This window comes from Nymphaea colorata, chromosome 3 (assembly GCF_008831285.2).
Source record: "Nymphaea colorata isolate Beijing-Zhang1983 chromosome 3, ASM883128v2, whole genome shotgun sequence".
Taxonomy (NCBI): domain Eukaryota; kingdom Viridiplantae; phylum Streptophyta; class Magnoliopsida; order Nymphaeales; family Nymphaeaceae; genus Nymphaea; species Nymphaea colorata.
Window position 1 is genome coordinate 28,288,012 of NC_045140.1, and position 18,844 is coordinate 28,306,855.

The 18,844-nt window shown below is 41.2% G+C and overlaps 2 protein-coding genes and 2 long non-coding RNA genes across 5 annotated transcripts; 2 read left to right on the top strand and 2 right to left on the bottom strand.

The window, feature by feature from the left end:
- Positions 1-2,992: 2,992 nt before the first annotated feature.
- On the bottom strand, positions 2,993-3,665 carry LOC126409966 (uncharacterized). Its single transcript, XR_007573017.1, has 2 exons — positions 3,524-3,665; positions 2,993-3,424 (listed from the first exon to the last, which is right to left on the bottom strand). It is a non-coding gene; the product is annotated as an uncharacterized LOC126409966 (long non-coding RNA).
- On the top strand, positions 3,414-7,701 carry LOC116251573 (probable beta-1,4-xylosyltransferase IRX14H). 2 transcript variants are annotated; one of them, XR_004171708.2, is made up of 4 exons: positions 3,414-4,373; positions 4,580-5,149; positions 6,867-7,274; positions 7,347-7,701. XR_004171708.2 is itself a non-coding variant. In XM_031625922.2 (3 exons), exons 1-3 carry the CDS (start codon positions 3,628-3,630, stop codon positions 7,039-7,041), a joined length of 1,491 nt encoding a protein of 496 aa, XP_031481782.1. In that variant the 5' UTR covers positions 3,414-3,627; the 3' UTR covers positions 7,042-7,701. The 2 variants fall into 2 exon arrangements, 1 of the variants encoding a protein (XP_031481782.1); XM_031625922.2 differs by having other exon boundaries at positions 6,867-7,701.
- Positions 7,702-10,270: 2,569 nt separating this feature from the next.
- On the top strand, positions 10,271-11,964 carry LOC116251211 (UDP-glycosyltransferase 73C3-like). Its single transcript, XM_031625334.2, has 2 exons — positions 10,271-11,432; positions 11,562-11,964. The coding sequence occupies exons 1-2, from the start codon at positions 10,400-10,402 to the stop codon at positions 11,849-11,851; spliced, it is 1,323 nt and encodes a 440-aa protein (XP_031481194.1). The 5' UTR covers positions 10,271-10,399; the 3' UTR covers positions 11,852-11,964.
- A 2,081-nt stretch (positions 11,965-14,045) lies between these two features.
- LOC116251269 (uncharacterized) lies at positions 14,046-15,752 on the bottom strand. The gene is made up of 3 exons (XR_004171631.2): positions 15,535-15,752; positions 14,761-14,946; positions 14,046-14,454 (listed from the first exon to the last, which is right to left on the bottom strand). It is a non-coding gene; the product is annotated as an uncharacterized LOC116251269 (long non-coding RNA).
- Positions 15,753-18,844: the final 3,092 nt, after the last annotated feature.

Below are 18,844 nucleotides of genomic sequence, written 5' to 3' on the forward strand. Positions count from 1 at the left end.
GTAACTCTAATGATTATCTTTGGGATGTTTCGGCTTGGAGTCGGAATGCCTTGGCATATATATCATCAGCCCGTTTAGTCAGTTTTACTCTTATAGTGTTTGTTTACAAGCTGCTGACCAAGAGAAAAATATCTTTTGTTTTTTTTGTTTTTGGTTAAACACTCTTAGTTCAAACCAAAGTGAAGGAAAACGTTTAAATTCTAACGTAATATTCACATGGGTCATGTTTTTTTTTGTTTTTGGTTAAACACTCTTAGTTCAAACCAAAGTGAAGGAAAACGTTTAAATTCTAACGTAATATTCACATGGGTCAAGAGGGCAGGGCAGCACAATGAGACTCGAACTTGCTTGAAAAATTTTGACTCAAGCTAGAGTTTAAACTTATACTCGAAATGTTAAACGAGTCGACTTTGGATTGTAAGAACTCAATTCGTTTAAACCCAGGTCGACTGCACTACATAAACTAAACGAGTTAAAAGAAAAGAAAGAGTTAACAAAAACGAGTTGAAGAAGTTAATCTCGTGCTTGTTCTATGGAGATTTACTCGAGTTTGAGAAGAACTGGAACTCAAGTTTTTTTGAGTCGATTCAAGCAACAACAATGATCCTGGTTTAACATCTGCCGACTGTAAAATTATTGACAGCCTAGCTGCTCCTGCACGGTGGTACAATTTTCACGAGTAGTTCCCTCATGCTAAACTCTATATATGTACCCCTACCTATATAGTTGTTATCATGTTCACCTTATCTCACACTTCCCAGAGAGACATGATAATAAAAAAGTTAGCTCAACTTTTGGGAAAGGGAGACAATTACGGATGATTACACGTTCCCCATCTCCCTCATAAAATATTAAGCACGTCCACCCTGAATCATCAATAGCGATCCATGAACATCACTAGGGATCCATGAACATCACTGATCATTCGCACTAAGACTGACAACTCCCAGACTTACTACTGATAACTCAAAGGGAATCTTCCAATTAGAAAATAAAGGAAGCCACGTACTTGTTGCGTGATTGGATATGCTTTCGGGTGACTATATATATATATATATATATATATATATATATATATATAGTGATGTGCAGTAGTGTGGTGCTGTAACAATCGATTTTGCAGTGACATTTTAGTAACAAGCAATAAAGCGAGAGATGGTGGCGATGATATCAAGCACAACTTATGTAAAGACTAATGCATACCGAAGCACGTTATATTTTGGCCCTAGTGTATGCTTGGGATACGAAATGACTAGAAAGTCCCTGATTGGTAAAAAGAAAAACCCTTATTAGTAAGGGCAAAAAAAGAAATATAATAAAAAATCTTTTGTAAAATGCCTAGAATGCCCATCCCTTTCATAAATAGCCAAAGGTCGAGGTCGAGATTAGTTTGCATCCAACAGACATAAATTGGAGAGTGAGTTGCCTGCATCATGCACACAAGAGACCTTCTCTTGCACATGCAACCAACCTTCTCAATGCATGATGAATCCATAATATTTAACAGAACCAACCATGAGACCCCAAATCCAAAATGAGCCCACATCCAGTTATGTGGACTTCATTAAAGAAGTATACAGTTTGAATCCATTGGATTCATATGAGATTATACATTATAGATTGATTTGAATTGAAAGCGATGGTGTCCGAATTGCATTTGAAGTGATGATTCTTTCACTTGAGTGTTGCATCATTCCTCTGCTACGGAGAAGGCTTCTTGCAATGGAAAGTGCACACTGAAGGTCTGTGTTACGAACGCGTGCACCTACAGTTGCACTAATCATGGTAACCATTAGAGGGCGTTTGAGAACGAGCATGATGCAGAATTTCATGAATGTGTTCCAGAAAAATGGCACACGTTCACGGTCCATTACATTCCAAAGAACGCAGGGTTCCTGTTACGAAACACCCTATGAAAGCCACAAACGGCCTTCTTCCGTCCTGAAAACTGAAACTTAATCTGATTTTGGCAGAGAAGAATAAGGCTTGAACACATAAAGATTGAGTTTTGGGTCTAAACATATCGAGTGATACTGGAAGAAGAAAGTTGAAGAAGATCCAAATCCTTTTCTCTTGTTGTTTTTCCACAGGGACGAGATGTGTCATGTCTCTAGCTTTCCATCACTCGAAGTCGATTTACTCAGCTATCAGGTTGCGCAATATACTTCTTAAATAAAACTGTTCTATGAAGCCATGAATTCCTCCAATTACATTTTGCAGAACGCTTCAACCCCTTCTTCTCCCAAAGCAGAAACCAGACGTCAACAAGGTGTTTAATTTTTCAAAGCATGCCTTAAGATTAAATTTGGGAGGACACTACTTCAACACAAACATCTTTAAGAGAAAATGAAACTTGGAAGTAAAAACATATCGCCAGACACTGCCAGTGCTTCGACGTTCCAACTACTTACATCATGAGGCCATGGCAGCAGAGTTTAATTAAATCCTGACTCTAGCAAGGTCCTGTGTATTGGGTAGAAATTCAATACACTAGTGTAGCCAACCATTTATGTAACCTACCCCTGACTTAATTTCTTTCCCTTCCAGCAAGCTCGAAGAAAAAAATGTATGTACCAACGTTTAACAAGTGACGAAACTGATGATACCTAACTTTGAGAGGAGAAACAAAGAGGAAGTTAGGTGCCGTCTGCTTGTGGTTGAGCAGTACCCCTCTCACCACCCGTGGAGCTCCGATGTGTTTCGTAATGTAGCCGTGGTTATCGGCAGCGACATCAACATCATCGGTTTGCTACTTCTGTTCTCTCCCGGAGACAGGCAGGCCGAAGTCTTCGACTTGACCCCACACTTTTCCAAAGCAGGAGTCTTGTTATGCATAGTGTTGCAGAAGGGCAGCCTTCAATTGAACGCAACGAATTGAGCTAAATGGCGAGAGATTCAAGCCACTTGTTTTGATGGGGAATTCAATGTGTCGAGGCTACAAATACTAAAAAGTTGAAGTTATAAACTTATTAAACAGGTCCAGACCAACAGGTTTGAATCATAGTTTAAATTCTAAAATGTATTTGCCAAACAAGAGTAGTAATAACTTGTTTTACATTGATCAACTTGCAAAGCATATATAGAAGAATATGAAATTGGGAATACAGAGGAACTCTTCATCGCAAGGAAATCCAAACCCATAGGCAAAACTAAAAAAAGGCTTAAAAGCCATGGCTACTTTGCCGGCCTTCCAGAAGTGAGCCTCTTTATCCTTGTCTGTTACCTTTAGCATCTCCCCAGTCCCCACGAAAAAGGATTACCGTGTCTTCGAGTTGAAACACACACACACTCTCTCTACCACTGTTGTTTCCAGAAGCTCTCTCTCTGCGCCACTGTGTCAGTAGTTGAGTCTTGAGTCGCCCGTACTCCAAAGACGACGAAGACTTCTTCTCTATCTTTCCACCTTCCAAAATTCTCTCACCTACTATAAGAAACAACTCTCTCTAATCAGTGGTAATCAGCAAAATGGGAAATGAAAACAGAGAACTTTATCATGCAAGTACCTCTACCTTGCTTTCCTTACCTCTGATTTGATGGCGCATTCTCCTGCCATTGATCCATGACAATCTCTGCACCGCTCAGAAACACGAACAGTGAACACACACAGGGAGAAAAAAAGAGAGAGAGATGAAGGAGTCATCTCTGCCTTACATCTCTGGGAGGCGGAGCAACAGCTTCCGCGCCTCAGTGACGGAGGGCGCAGGGGACGGCGTTTCCAAGTCTCCGGCGTTTCTCTTCTGGCTTCTTCTCTATGGTCTCTGCTGCATCCTCAGCCTTGTCCTCGGGTTTCGCTTCTCCAGGCTGCTTTTCTATCTCCTGTTCTCCGCCACCGCCACCACCAGCAGGCTGTCCACTGCTACCATTCCCCCAACTACCGGTAGCGTCCACATTAAGCCGTTGCTCGACCTCCGGTTGAACAGGTTACCGGCATTCTCGTCTCCGCCGCCTCCATCCCCTCCACCACCGCCGGCGAGGAGCAAGGTGGTGGTCGGCCGTCATGGGATCAGGATCCGGCCGTTTCCCCATCCGAATCCGGAAGAGGTGATGAAGGCTCACGCGATTATTGATTGGGTTCAGGCGGAGCAGAGCAGGGTCTACGGTGTGAAGGATCGGAGGCGAGTGGTTGTGATCACCCCAACATACGTCCGAACATTCCAGACGGTGCATCTAACCGGTTTGATGCATACACTGATGCTCGTTCCGGGGGAGCTTGACTGGGTAGTCGTGGAGGCCGGCGGCGCCACCAACGAGACCGCCTCGTTGCTCGCGGATAGCGGGCTGAACATCTTCCATGTGGGCTTCAACGAACAGATGCCGCTTTCTTGGGAGGATAGGCATCGAACGGAGGCCCGGATGCGTCTTCGTGGCCTTAGGTATATCTCATCCTCACCTCTTCTTCTCTTCTTCGTTTCGACTTCCCCCCTGTATTCCTGTTCTCTTAGATAGATTCTAACGAGTTTTCATCGTGATGGTCTGTTTAGTTCCATACTTCTTTCCTAGTGTAGACGTTTTCGGGGATTTTCTTCTCTAATATCTAACCATCTTTGAGGGGTCTTTTTCCTGTATGTCTGTTATACAGAGTTGTAAGGGAGCAGAGATTGGATGGTATCGTGATGTTCTGCGACGATAGCAACGTGCACAGTTTGGAACTGTTTGATGAAGTTCAATCGGTTAAGTGGATGGGTGCTCTCTCTGTTGGGATACTTGCTCTCCCTGGTCAATTGGAAAGAGAGAATGGCGATGTAAAAAGGAATGTTGGGGTTCCGAACAAGGAAGAGGAGAGTAATTTACCTCTGCCTGTTCAAGGCCCATCCTGCAACTCTTCCCGCCAGTTGGTCGGCTGGCACGTCTTCAGTTCCCTCCCTCCGCGCGTTGACGATGGTGCTACTGTGTTGCCTAGGACGCTTGAATGGGCCGGATTTGTTATGAACTCGAGGTTGGTATGGAAGATTGGTGATGAAGAGGAGGATGGAAGACCGAATTGGATGAAGGATTTGGATGAAATCAGTGAAAATGGGGACGAGTTGGAGAGCCCATTGTCGCTTTTGAAGGATGCATCTTTCGTTGAACCGCTTGGCAAGTGCGGACGCAAGGTCATGCTATGGTGGCTGCGAGTAGAGGCTCGTGCAGACAGCAAATTCCCACGAGGGTAGGTTTCTTCCCGTCCCCTCCTCATTGGTTTTATTTTGTAATACTGTTCTAGTGTTGCAGTTGTACTGTGTTCAATCACGAGTGCTGTATCGAGAACCTTTTCATAGTCTCTTTTTACGTCTTTTGTCATTTGCTTATACATTGTTTGGACTTTTTTTTTTTTTAATGAGAAGGGTAAAGTAAAAACTGGATTATAGAGAGTTGAAGGGTAGAGCTTTAGGAAGTGTTCTGAACAAGTGTGTTCTATTACAAGTTCATTGATATGCGTAAAAAATAGTTATCTTATTGGACCCTACAATGGTGCGGGCATGAATCTCTTATCATGATATGTGCTTTCTCCAACAAAATTTTCATGAGGTTGGAACAAGCGTCACGAGTATCAGCCATGTATGGTGCTTCCAACGTCTGGAATTTGGCCTTATTGGTCTGCAATTATGTGAAACTACAATACTTCCTGTTCTGGTTTTGGTACTTTTGCTTTCTTCAACTTGATCAGGATTATCGTTGGCGAATAGCTATCTCTACTTTTAGTCCCTGTTTCCCTGTCCCTCTCTACTTCGGAGTTCGGACCAAAGAATCCTGATGTCTTGGTGCGCATTCCGACCAGCTCCATCACCTCTCCTTGAACAATTCTTGTACGTTTTTTTTTCTCAGCTAGCGTATTCTTCTCGAGTGTATGCCTCTGTTGTTCATTGCCCATATAGGTTCTTCTATAGGTTGCGTACTTAGAGGTGCTTTAGTTTATTTTTAACGGATAAGAAGTGCTGATTTATTTTCTCTTAGTTGCCTTGTTACACGTTATTGCTTTTGTCTGGTTTCGTTGGTGCAAACAGATATCTCCATGTAAATGAGATCATAACTTGGACCGTTCAAATAGAGGGCTTGTACATGATGGTGTGAGCGGCATTCTGTGAGTTTTTCTTTGGGTAAACCAGAACTTCAGACAGGAACCTGAATTCTACAAATCTCTCTTTCTCTCTCTCTCTCTCTCTCTCTCTCTCTCTCTCTCTTCTGGAGAGCAGCTTTATGAAGTATATTTTTATCCGAAGATGATCAATGACACTGTGATGATATTGTGTGTGTTCCATTGCTTCTTTACTGGGCTACTCAAGAACATTAAAATGTGTCTTGTTGGGAAACTTTTATTGATAAAATTTTTCCCTTTTCTAAGTGACAGCACTCTTTCAAAGTAATTCCTTGATTCTATTGGCTAATGCATAGTAATGCATGTGTCATATGTTAAACAATCTTTTAGATAGGTTGATTTATGAATTCAAGTAATTGCTTCTCATATCAGAATCCAAAGGGGCATGCGCAGGATGTGGTAGCTATGAATTGCTGAGAACTAAGAGTCATGTCAAGCCCTGGCTCAGTCTGAAGAAAAAAAAAAACACTGACTCCTTGATAGACTCCCACAGAATACAAGCCAGACTGATTTTAGTGACTGCAGCTCTCTAGTCGAGACAATGTAAATCACCGAGACGCAGACAATATCTATAGAACATGATCATGTAGGTTATTTCTGTAAGCCTGTAAGGGAACATTGTGGAACAGAAACACAATGCCTTGGGTTTAGTGTTGAAGTCACCAGGGCAGTAAATTGTTTACAATTAACTGATGATCCAAACAGCTCTTGTTGTAGTAGAGTTGTCTTTTACTTTCTTGTGGATTACTATACTTTCTTACACTGTGAGGCCTTTGTGAAATTATTACAGGTGGATAATTGGCCATCCTCTGCAGATCACTGTGCGGGCGAAGCATACTCCCTGGCCCGATATGCGTCCTGAAGTGGTAACAGCTTCTACTCAAAGGAAGGGGATAATTGGAGATCATGCTGCGAAGCATAAAGCTCCAAGAACAACAAGGCGTGCGGCGTGCCTCCCATGCTAGGAGAAAGCGTGAGCAGCGAGTAGATGTACATCTTCCGATTGCCTCCAGATGGCATGTGGAGAAAAGACTGTAGCCGCTCCCGGTGTATGCAGTGAAGATCACAGAATCCAAGCATGATGCACTGTGCATTTGTACTGCAGCAATAGCTAAATGTCTTCTCCAACTGATCTTTCACCTAGAAGCTCCATGCCTTCCCACAAAATCTTTACCATATAAGTGAATAAGAAAATTGCGTAAGTTGATCACGTTCCTAAAATTTTGAAGCTTACTCAAGCTGAAGTTCCCATTTGGCTTGAACTTTTCAGTTTTCAGGCGTCTGAAAAGTCCAAAAGCAAGTATCTGCTTCAGAAATTTTCAATTCAACGTGCCTGACAGGTAACATAGAGCATGTCCTGCCTCATCTGTGTGCCTGACAGGTAACATAGAGCATGTCCTGCCTCGTCTTTGTGCATTCTTTTTCTTTGTTCCTGTTAATTCTTGATTCGAACCTTACTGGGGGTTCGTTCTGTAGTATGTCACATAGTTGTATCAGTTGTAAATTGTAATCTGAAGGTTCCTTTCGGGACCTCTTGATGTGTGAAACCGATGATCATCCGGGAAGTTTTGTTGTCCTGATTTTGAACAGGTGAGATAAATATGAACATTTTTATGTTTCTGTTCCATGATTTATTTCCCTGAACTGCAGTTCCATATAATCTGTTTTTCTGTGCGACCCATGAGGTCGTTGTTTGCGATCTGCCATCTAAAGTATGGTCGGAAGTCTGATATTGGACATAGCCCAGTTTCTGTTGAATCAGTTTTGGCTAAAAGAAATCCAATTAAATCTTTGCTTTCAAGATATTTTTTCTGTTCCTGTTCTTGTTACAATGAGAGTGAACTCCAACCACCAAACTTCAACATATGAGAAAGTAAGAGGCAGGAGGTTGGACTTGATTTAGAATCTTCAACATGACATCCGTCACATTTCCCGCTCAACACCTGTAACTGGTTCATTCATCGCTGAGATTGAATTTGAATATAAACCCTGAACTAAAATAAATAAACATTCACTGTTTAGTGGCTGACGTTGGATTCCTTCCAGCTAATCCCGTTAGCTTCTGCATCCGGACTTTAATGTCGTTCAGAAAACAAAGTCACGATCCTTCCGGTCGTTGGTCTTAAACTTCAAGAGTACCTCGATCCTCTATATCTGACGTTCGTACTGCAAAATGAAAGGTCTGTCTCTGTTCTTGAAGTCGGGGGCTGCACACGAGTTCTGCCTTTGAACGAAAGAAAACTGACAGGCTCGCTCTGTTTCTACTGACTCATATGTTGCTGGGCTCGACCTTGAGTCAACCTATAGAAGGTCAGCTTAGGCTCGACTCACTTAAGTTTCTTTACCAATCGCTTCATTTGATTTGATTTCCTTTTTTTTTTTTTTTTTAAGTTTGAAATTTAGAGAAGAAAAAGGATATAACCTAAGTTAAGCCACCTTACTCAAGTTTGATTGAGTCGAGTTCATTTATAAGCTCGAGTTTACAGTTAAGCTTGAGCTTGACTCGTTTGCAAGTGAGTCAAGTTCAAATTGAGCCAATTCAAGTCAAGCTCAAGTTGGCTCAACTTGTTGAGCAGGCCTATAGTGCATGACAAAGAAATCTATGGATCAAGGAGTTTTGGTTATAAAGTTGATTCCTGTCCATTCGTGCAGAACAAATTGTCTTGCTTCGGCCTACCAATAAAGATGCACGCCTTTTTCTCTTTCTGAACCGAAAAAAATTGAGGGTCGGAGAGTGGCAGGAAATAAGCTTGGGCATCGGGCCAGCCTGTTTCAATAAAGAGTTGGGCTTGACACCTGAAATTTGGGCCCGGCCCGACCATTCAAACCGTATTTCAAATTGGGCTCTATTAAATTTAAAAATATATTTTTAATATAAAATAATATATAAATATAATTAATTGTAATAAAATATTATATATTAATAAAATAAATCTTAAAAAAGTATTGGGCTTACTTGGGTTTATGGGGCCCAACCGAGCAGGCCTGTTTTCCGTGGCCTGGCTACACTTGCTTATTTAAAATATTTAAACGATTGCTGCGATTGATGTCTCATTTGTGAGTAAATATTAAGTTTTCAGGAATGATGCGACTTATGAGGCTAAGGGATTTGTTGTGGGTGGCTAGAAAAATAGGATAAAATGCTCTTACTGTTTGTATTACTTGATTTTGGGTTGGGATGGGTGGGTGAAAAAGTCGAACCTCTCTGTTGAGAGAAAAATTTTCAGTCTCTTTCGAGAAGAGCATACAAAGCCAAATTTTCCTCTGGTAAAATATTCACTTTCTTTTTTACTGCTTTCAGAAGGTCACTCTGAAACTACAAATAAAACACCTGCGAGGAATTGTATGTGCAATCAAACACAGGATACAAGAAAAGGAAGAGATAGAAGCTGACAAACCAGATATTTCAATCAAACCCAGGATACAAGAAAAGGAAGAGATAGAAACTGACAGAACCAGATATTTCAAGAAGGAAAAATAGATCTAGACACGTCCACAAATGCAACAAAAAGAGAAAGTTTTTATATGTGCAATCAAACACAGGATACAGGAAAAGGAAGAGATAGAAACTGACAAACCAGATATTTGAAGAAGGAAAGATAGATCTAGACACATCCACAAATGCTACAAACAGAGAAAGTTTTCACCTTGCGATCATTAAAACAGGGAGATTTGGAAACCATTTTTTAGCCGTGACCTCAAATATGAGCATCACATTTCTCATTCTTTTGATGCAGGCATTAGAATTTGACGACGACTATCCAGTAAAGGGCAATCTTTACCATTGTCTTTTTAACTCTAGGTACGCTGGTAGTTGAGAAAAAGACAGGGTTTTTGTTTTCTTGCAAAAATTATGTTGAAACACATAATTTTGTGGCGCAGTAAGATGAGTTCAACCGAAAAGAAAAATAACGTTGAAATCCAAAATGTTTGCGGTCATCCAAGATGACACGGTTTGACTTGTGACCTTCTTCTTTGTAACACTTGTCTAACAAGGCATGACTAATACCAGAAACATCAGAAAATTAAGTGCCATTTTTAGGCGGCAAAATTCCATGGCTTTAATGGTGTTAAAATCTTTAAGAACTGGCTAATTCTGATCAAACCACTCTTTGACCGGATCCCATGGATCTCATATTTGGTGAGCACCAAGGTGATCTTCAAGAAACCGAAATTCAGGCCTCCGGTGGGCGGCGCCTGTCTTTAAATTTCTAGAGATGTATAGGTCTTCTTCTTCTTCTTCTTCTTCTTCCTCCCCGTCGTCCTCCTCCTGAGCCTTCTCCACCTGTAAATTATCATCCATCTTTGCCATCTGCAATCGAAATGGCTCCAGGTGATCGCCAGCGGCATGTGATCATCTTCCCGTTCATGGGTGCAGGCCACATGATCCCCTTCGTAGACCTGGCCATGCTGCTCTCTCAACGTGGCCTGGCGGTCACCATCGCCACCACGCCGCTCAACGTCGCCAGAATAGAGTCCACCATTGCCCACGTCAAGGCCTCCGGTCTAAAAATACAGACGGCCCAACTGCGGTTCCCTTCCAAGGACTACGGGTTGCCTGAGAACTGCGAGAATTTCGAAGTGCTAACCAACCACGAAATGGCAGTGAAGTTCTTGGTCTCCCTCAAGAATCTGAAGGCCCCATTCGAGAGACTGCTGCAAGAGTCGTCTCCCGACTGTGTCGTGGTAGACGGTTTCTTCTACTGGGCCTTGAAGGTTGCCCGCGAGCGCAAAATCCCAGGCATCGTCTTCACCATCACCTCCTGCTTCTCTCGCGTTCTGCTCGTCCACCTTCACAATCTCAGGCCGCAGGAGAGGGTGACGAGCGACTCTGAACCCTTCTTGGTGCCTGGTCTTCCTGACAAGATCGAGCTGACCAAGGCCCAGCTGCCGGATTCCCTGGGCTTCAGGAACACGAGCCACCAATCTGAGATGATGGAGATGTTGGAAGGGATGGCGGCAGCCGACGACGAGAGTGACGGAATTGTTGTAAACAGCTTCGATGAGCTGGAGCCTACCTACTTGCAGTTTTACAGGGATCACGTAAGGAAGCCCCTCTGGACTATTGGACCAGTTTGTCTGTGTCACAGTAGGCAGAGAAGTCAGAGAGGGAAGGAATCGGCCATTAACGAGGCGGAGTGCTTGCAGTGGCTGGATTCAAGGAAGGAAAGATCTGTTCTTTACGTCTCGTTTGGTAGTATTTATAACCTGTCTGAAGCCCAGTTGCTGGAGATTGAGATGGGTCTCAAGAATTCAGGAGTCTTCTTCATCTGGGTGATCAAGGGTCCAGCTGATGATGACAAGTTTGCTCATGGTTTTAGGAAGGAAGTAGGAGAAGCGGGATTGATAATAAGAGGTTGGGCCCCTCAGTTTATGATTCTTTCACACCCATCTGTAGGGGCGTTTCTGACTCACTGTGGTTGGAATTCCACTCTTGAGGCCATCTCCTTTGGTGTCCCAATGCTCACATGGCCTTTGTTTGCAGAGCAGCACTTAAATGAGAAGCTGGTAATCCAGGTCCTTGGCACTGGAGTGAAGGTTGGAAGTGCTGTTATCTCCATGGCTTTAGGGGAGGAAAATCAAGTGGAGGTCGTTAAGAGGGAGTGCATCGAGAAGGCGATAAGAAGAGTGATGGGGGATGGACAGGAAGCAGCTGAGTTGGGAGAAAGAGCCAGGAGGCTCGGAGAGAGCGCAAGGAAGGCCATGGGAGAAGGTGGTTCTTCGTATCTGAACTTAAGTCGCTTTGTTGAAACTGTCAATGGCTATGATCGTTAGCATTTGCAGATCTAAATATATTTTGTTATCAGGTTATCTTATCTTGTTTGATGTTGACCTTTTCCGACAACCTCATTGAAAAGAAAACTCAAATTTTGAATAATCAAGGATGATTAAACGTATGAAAAGAAAAGATGGATTTATCGATAACTCTACAATATATGGAAGAATATGTCCACAAACCAAATAAATGTTGGTGGTTCACATGCAATATTTGGACATTAAAGTAAATATCTATATTGATAGTAGGTTATTCAACATACTGACTGTCGTTATGTACATGAAGCAGCCTATAAAACTTGATCCTCCCTTCCCCCAAACAAGAATTTATGTGGCTCTCATGAAAACTGAGAGCGTCAACAATTTGTCATGTTTCTGATCATTTTTCGAGAAACAAGAGTAGGATATTTCTTTGCAAAATTGTAATTTCATATGTGGCAATTCCACCACAATCTCGCTGTTAGTCACCAAATTTTTCAATTTCATATGTAGCAATTTCACCAAGATCTCTTAGTTAGTAATCCCATTTTTTGAAGAACGCATCGACAGATCTTGATTTGTTTTAGACAATATGTCACCGAAGATCGGTTTTTTAGCATGGTGATAGTTAATTATAATTGTGGCAATAGCATTGCGGCTATTAACTTTTTATCATGCTTTAGGCTGTGGCCGCTACAAGCAAAAGCTTGATCATTAGTCATGGCCTTAGCCGTGGCTGTTAGCTGCAATGGCCACATCTTTCACTAACTACAGAATTACCATACCTATATATATAGAGAGAGAGAGAGGGAGAGAGAGAGAGTTATAACTTTATTATAAGAAAACGCAAATAGTATGAGGAAAAATTATATCTTTATTATAAGAAAACACAAATCGTGTGGGCAATTTGTTGTAGAGTTTATACTACAAAATGTATATACTACCAGCATAAATTAATAAACAGATACAATTTGATAGGTTAAAGAGTTTTTGCATTATTCTCAGCAGAAACTCTGTTTCCCTACTAGAAGTGCTCCTTGTTGATGTCAGCCTTGTGAGCCGTTAGAAACACAGGCAACCTTTCTTCTCTCCGGTAGCAACTGCTACTGATTGCCCATATCTGTTGCTCTTCAGTTTGGACATGCCCAGAATGCCATGAAAAAAATCAAAGGGAGATTGGAGGTGCACTATCCCTGAAAATTACCCATGTTGAGCCAGAATAGACACGACAATGTTTGTCTGGGAAACCAGTACGCAATAGTCACTCTCATTTTCATGGCTGTTTCAGGGTTCGCAAAGGCTTGCAGCTCCTTCAAGCATATATACGCGCCTTAGCAGTTGGATGTGCCATGAAAGATGGCATTTCCATCATTTTTCACAACTATTCCATTTAACAGACACAAAACCTTCCAATTGTCATTAAATGCAGGCTCTGAGTGCTTGAGATATACTCGTGAACTTCAAGATAATTTGCATGAACAACGTGAATTGGAAAAACTAGGCAAAAAATTCAATGGAAGCAAAGAAAATTTCACTGCACTGGAGAATTTTCAACATGAACCGAGGACCCAAGGTAGTAAGTATCATGTCCGCCACAGCGTGTAAAATGACAATGTTAGAAGAAGGGAAATACTGTCATATACGTGCACCTAAACGTTAACATTAAAAAAGAAAGACTACCATTCACCAATATCAGCAGGTACCCCTAAATATTATGGATTTCCATGAAAGGATGTGTTATTTGTCATTCTTATGGACCATGTAAGGGCCCGTTTGATGGGCGGGTGAAATTTAACGCGGTAAATTTATCATGGTAAATTTTTCTGGAAAAATTTACAGGATGAAATTTCTCCCTCTTCCAATTTGAGGCCTTGTTTGATGGGCGAGAAGAATTTACCGTGGTAAATTTAATCCTGTTTGATGCACAGGAAGAATTTAACATGGTAAATTTAACCATGTTTGATGCACATGAAGAATTTAACATGGTAAATATTGTTTTTGTTGTGTTTTCTCCTCTCCAAATCTGACTTGGGAGATCACAAAGGAAGGCATCAAAAGGTTGTTCTTTGTTGTCTGGCATTCAAGACCAATACATCAAGGTTCCTCAGAAAGCCCTCTTCCAACTCATCGATCACACCATTAATTTAGTTAAACATATCCAGAACGAACGCATAATCAACAAAAACCTTAATTTGAATATAGAGCGATTCAAAACTTGATGCATTCATAAAACCCAAGGTTCAATAAGATACGACCAACATATGTTTACCAATAAATTATCACTTCATTTCATTGTGTACAATACTACCAAATAACAGCATATGGTCGGCCATGAAACCAGAACAGAACGCAGATACACTCCAGACTCTGTATTAACGAGTACCAACTCCCCCAAACCCTAAAAATTCAACAACCAAACTCTACATCTTAGCCATAAAGTGCACTCCCTTGCTGTGAAACCTCTTCATGATCCTCCCCACCTCTCCACGGTCTCCATCGAAGCACGCCAAATCTTAATTCTTATCAAACCAATCTCTCTATTCCGGCAACAGAGAGGTCAGGAGATTGATGAACTCTTCCCTGGCTTGCTCCTTGGGCATGTCCCCAAGTGCCAGCCACGCCTGCTGCATCGCCATGAAGTTATGGTCAGTAAAGCAAGTAAAAAATATAGAACACATATACAAATGGTGACATATGTTTGACATATGTTTGCTTGGCAAAAAAAAGCATGACATAGACAAAAAAGTACATAAAAAGTTGCAGAAAAATTGAATGTCGAATCACATATGTTTCAAGGTAAGATTAACTTTAAAGTGACAAAACAGAGCACTGGAAAGTGGAAAAAAACCATTTCCTGATACATAAGCAGCCTAAAAGATCTTTAAAATCAAAACGAGACATCGTTTTGAAGATAAGACAAGAGGATTAACTGATCAGCTTGTTTCTCAAGGTTGAATTAATGAAAGAGAAAACCCTGCAAATGAATCAACTTGGCATCTTCAAGCCTGCGCTTTTTTGTCCTAACAGCTGCCTTAATCTTCTTTTTATTTGCCCTGACTTCACTTTGTTTGCTGCTTTCAAGGCTTGCGCCTTCGCATCAGGTTTCTAAGCAGGAGCTGTACGCAGAAATTTCAAATAAGGTGACTTCTGTCAAGATTGCCACATGCACTGCAAGATCCTAAGAATTTAATAAGGAGCCGAACATAGACAAGTGCCTCGCATGGTACTGGATCATAATCATAATCATAAAGGTTATCCCAAAAAGAAGTTGGAAGGAAAAGAATTTTAGGGAAAACAGCTGAAAAATGTCCCTTTTCAAGAAGCAAGGTGCCGGTGGAGATGATGAACTCCACAAGGGAAGCAGACCTAAACAAATTGTTGATGATATAAGACAGTTATCATGCCACCAAATACTGCACACACACATATACACAGATAGCGAGAGAGAAAGGAGCGACCCCGAGAGAGAGAGAGAGAGAGAGAGAGAGAGAGAGAGAGAGAGAGAGAGGTGTAGGCGACTTAGCGACATTTGCTCACTGAAGCATAGCGATGGCTCTCTGAAAGGCCTGGTTTCCATTGTTGGTCCTCCTCGATCACGAAGGATAGAGAGGAACCATCTGGAACCGATTGCAAGAGAGAGACAGAGAAAAACAAATTGGGCGTTTTTGAAAAAGGGACACATCGAGAGCAAGAGAAACCCTTACATGAGAGGCGACTGTGGCGTTGGCGAATCGGCAGAGGAGCGGAGCAGAAATGGCGGAGCAGCGACGTTGAGAAAGGCCTTTGGTGCGACGGTGAGAAGACGGTGAGAAGTTTCTTTGTCAGGGAGGAGCAGCTGCAGAGAAGGAAAAGGGTGAAATACGACGGGAGGAGAGGGTGTCGAGCGGGTGAAATTCCACCCGCTCGAAAGTCCGAGGTGCGAGCTCGGACTTTCGAGCGGGTGGAATTTCACCCGCTCTCTTTTGCATTAAACGGGGTGAAATTCACCCCGTTTGATGCGTTTTTGGTGGGGCGGGTGAAATTTCACCCGCCCGTACCGTTTTTTCTCTCTTCTCTCATTTTTTCCCGCCTATCAAACGGGGCCTAAGAGATGGGCAGGAGAGAGGAGAAGGAAAAGCGAAAAAAGAAGTCCTTGTTGTATTCACAGCAAAAAAAGAGCTGTATATAGTCGTTAGATATCCGGCAGTGGTTTGCAGCCGTATATTTGGTTGTGTACTTTTAGAAAACAAAAAGGACTGCCAGAAGTTGTTGACAATGACATACCAACCTCAGGGAAGAAATACTTTTCTTTGAGCTTTTACAACCAAAAGAGCATTCAAGACGATGTGTTCAAATTAAACAAACCAAAAATATCACATTTTCATAAAAAATGTTACCAGTTCTACATGATGAAGATTTTTTTTTTTCCCTTAGAACTTTGGAATGAAGAAATCGCACTAGCATAAGAGAGACTAATGGGGGAGGAGACGCCACCATTCCTATGCCACATGGGTGTTATCCCGATAAGCATATGAAAATTGGAAAGGAAACAAAGCTTCCACATGCATTTCTGAGGTGGAAGTTAACCAATGTGTTAATGAGTTGCTGCAAAATATAGATTATTGAGCTTAGCGCCTGGCTTCATGGATCTCTCCCTAGGCTTCCATCCACCCAAACATTAAATCTCATCAGCATTTTCTTAGACAGTATTGGAATGCATGTTAAATGAAACGGAAGATATGAATTTTGTTCCATACAAGTACCAAGAAAATAAAGTCAAAGCCTTAAGAAGGGCAAGGAAAGAGGGAGAATAAGAAGCCTTAATCCTAACCTGCAGTGTTGTCAATGTTTTGTCCACTCTTCCACCAATAGAAAGATTATCTTTTGTTGAATGGTGAATAACACCTTCGTTATCAATCATAGAGATTCTTTCCCTGGCAATTAGAGAGAAAAGAAGAAAATGCATAGCTAAGAATTGTATTGAATACTGATGCAAATGTAATGGAGGAAATTGTTCAAGGGTGCGCCATCCTACACCTGTACCAGCACCCATTCTACTTGTCAAAGCAGATCATACACCTGCACCAACACCCATTCTACTTGTCAAAGCAGATCATACACCTGCACCAACACCCATTGATTTACTTGAATGGTGATTCAGGTTGGACATCAGTCCAATAGGATTTGACGTCAAATTCTTTATAGTTTTCTTTTTAATAATAATATTGTTTCATGATGAGGGGAATGGGTTCTCGCCTCCCACCGCCTGACAGTGGGTGCTACCGATCACCGGCACTGCTAGATGGGGTTCCGTCGAGGGGGCAGCCCCATCAGATGGAAGGGGAAGGAATCCCCTTGATGACGGACAGCGGTGGCGCCGGCGGGGAAACGGGCGCTGTTATAAGGTGGAGGTGGAGGAATTCGTCATGTGCAGGACCCAAAAAAAAATTATGAGAAACAAGAAAAGTAGCAAAATTTAAGGACAGTCCCCAGGTATCCAGGTTTTTAAGAGTCAACATTGTATATACATTATGTTTATAAAAATATGTTACCAACCTGTTTTTTATCTCTCTCGTATATATATATATATATATATATATATATATAGAGAGAGAGAGAGAGAGAGAGAGAGAGCCAACATATTTTTATAAACATAATGGGAATCAGCAGGTCATCAATTCTAAGTCAGAGAATATAGATTAAATAGAAAATATGAAAGCTAACTAGTTCCTTCGAGAAGCAATGTATCCCTCTAAGGTAGAAACAGACTAAGTCACAAGATACTAGTACAGAGATGCTGGTGTGGGCAACGACAATTTGAATAATTATGGATACCGGGATATAAGAAATTATATACACATATGTATGCAGGTGTAAAAAATTCTAGAAAAAATATCCAAAATTCAACAATAAATATGGAAAACATCACAATAAAATTGCAGAATTCCATATTCTCGTGTCCATAAAATTGCAGAACTCCATAAAAAAATATGAAAATTTTCACAAATAACCTGCAAATTTCCAAATTCTAGTGTCCAAGTGTATCACCTTACCCATGTTCATGTTGCCGTGTTGACATGCGTATGGTGGCCTTCCAATCGTGTCGGTGTCACTTAGGAATCAAGTTATTTCCTTTAAATGAAAATATTTGCCTCATTTGAAGAGTGTTTTGATTTTTGAAAAAACAGTTTGATTTCAATATTTTCAATCTGATTTTTTCCAAAAATCAAAGCTCAATTCCCCGTTAAATATGGTATGTAACGATCTGGTAGCTACATGTATATACTTGAGAGAAGTGAAATCCTTGAGTTATCTAGATCTCTATTCAAATATATATATATATATATATATATATATATATATATATATATATATATAGTGAGAAGAAAACACACTGAGCTCACCAGCTCACTTCCGATTCCAAATCCAGGGGTGTCAGTGCCCAATCATCCAGTATTATAAAATCAGTACGGATAGACCTGAATCTTGTCCCTTATTTCTTAGGTTTTTATTAGGTTTTTTTTTTTAAAAATAAATGTTAATTTCATCTCATCTACAAAGGATACTGAATGCAATTTGATTCTGCCAATCTTTTGCAGTTTTTCATTGACCAATTGTATTTAAAAGCCCACTCTAACAACAATATTTATCGGCAGTTGAGATAATCTTGCTCATCGATCAGTTTCCAAGTAATAACAATAACAAGTACCGAGGAAATGAAATTGGACATTTTGCGGTCATCAGTTTGGGTATACGGATCCCCAAAAATTTTCCCAACCATTGAAAAGTATGGTAGAAAATGGAAATAATAATTGCTCAATGTCTTTACTTAAGTGAATGGGAGGTTAATAATCCACCACTGAAAATTAATGTTTGAAGGTTTCCCCATTTCCCATACTCAAGGGTTTTGAGTGTAGACAATGAGAATGATAATGATGCATTCTTTAATTTAGGTATGGAGCCCTACCACTTAAAATACAAAGGTATAATATCCACTAGAATCAAACTAGAGACACTATATCATACAGAGCCCCT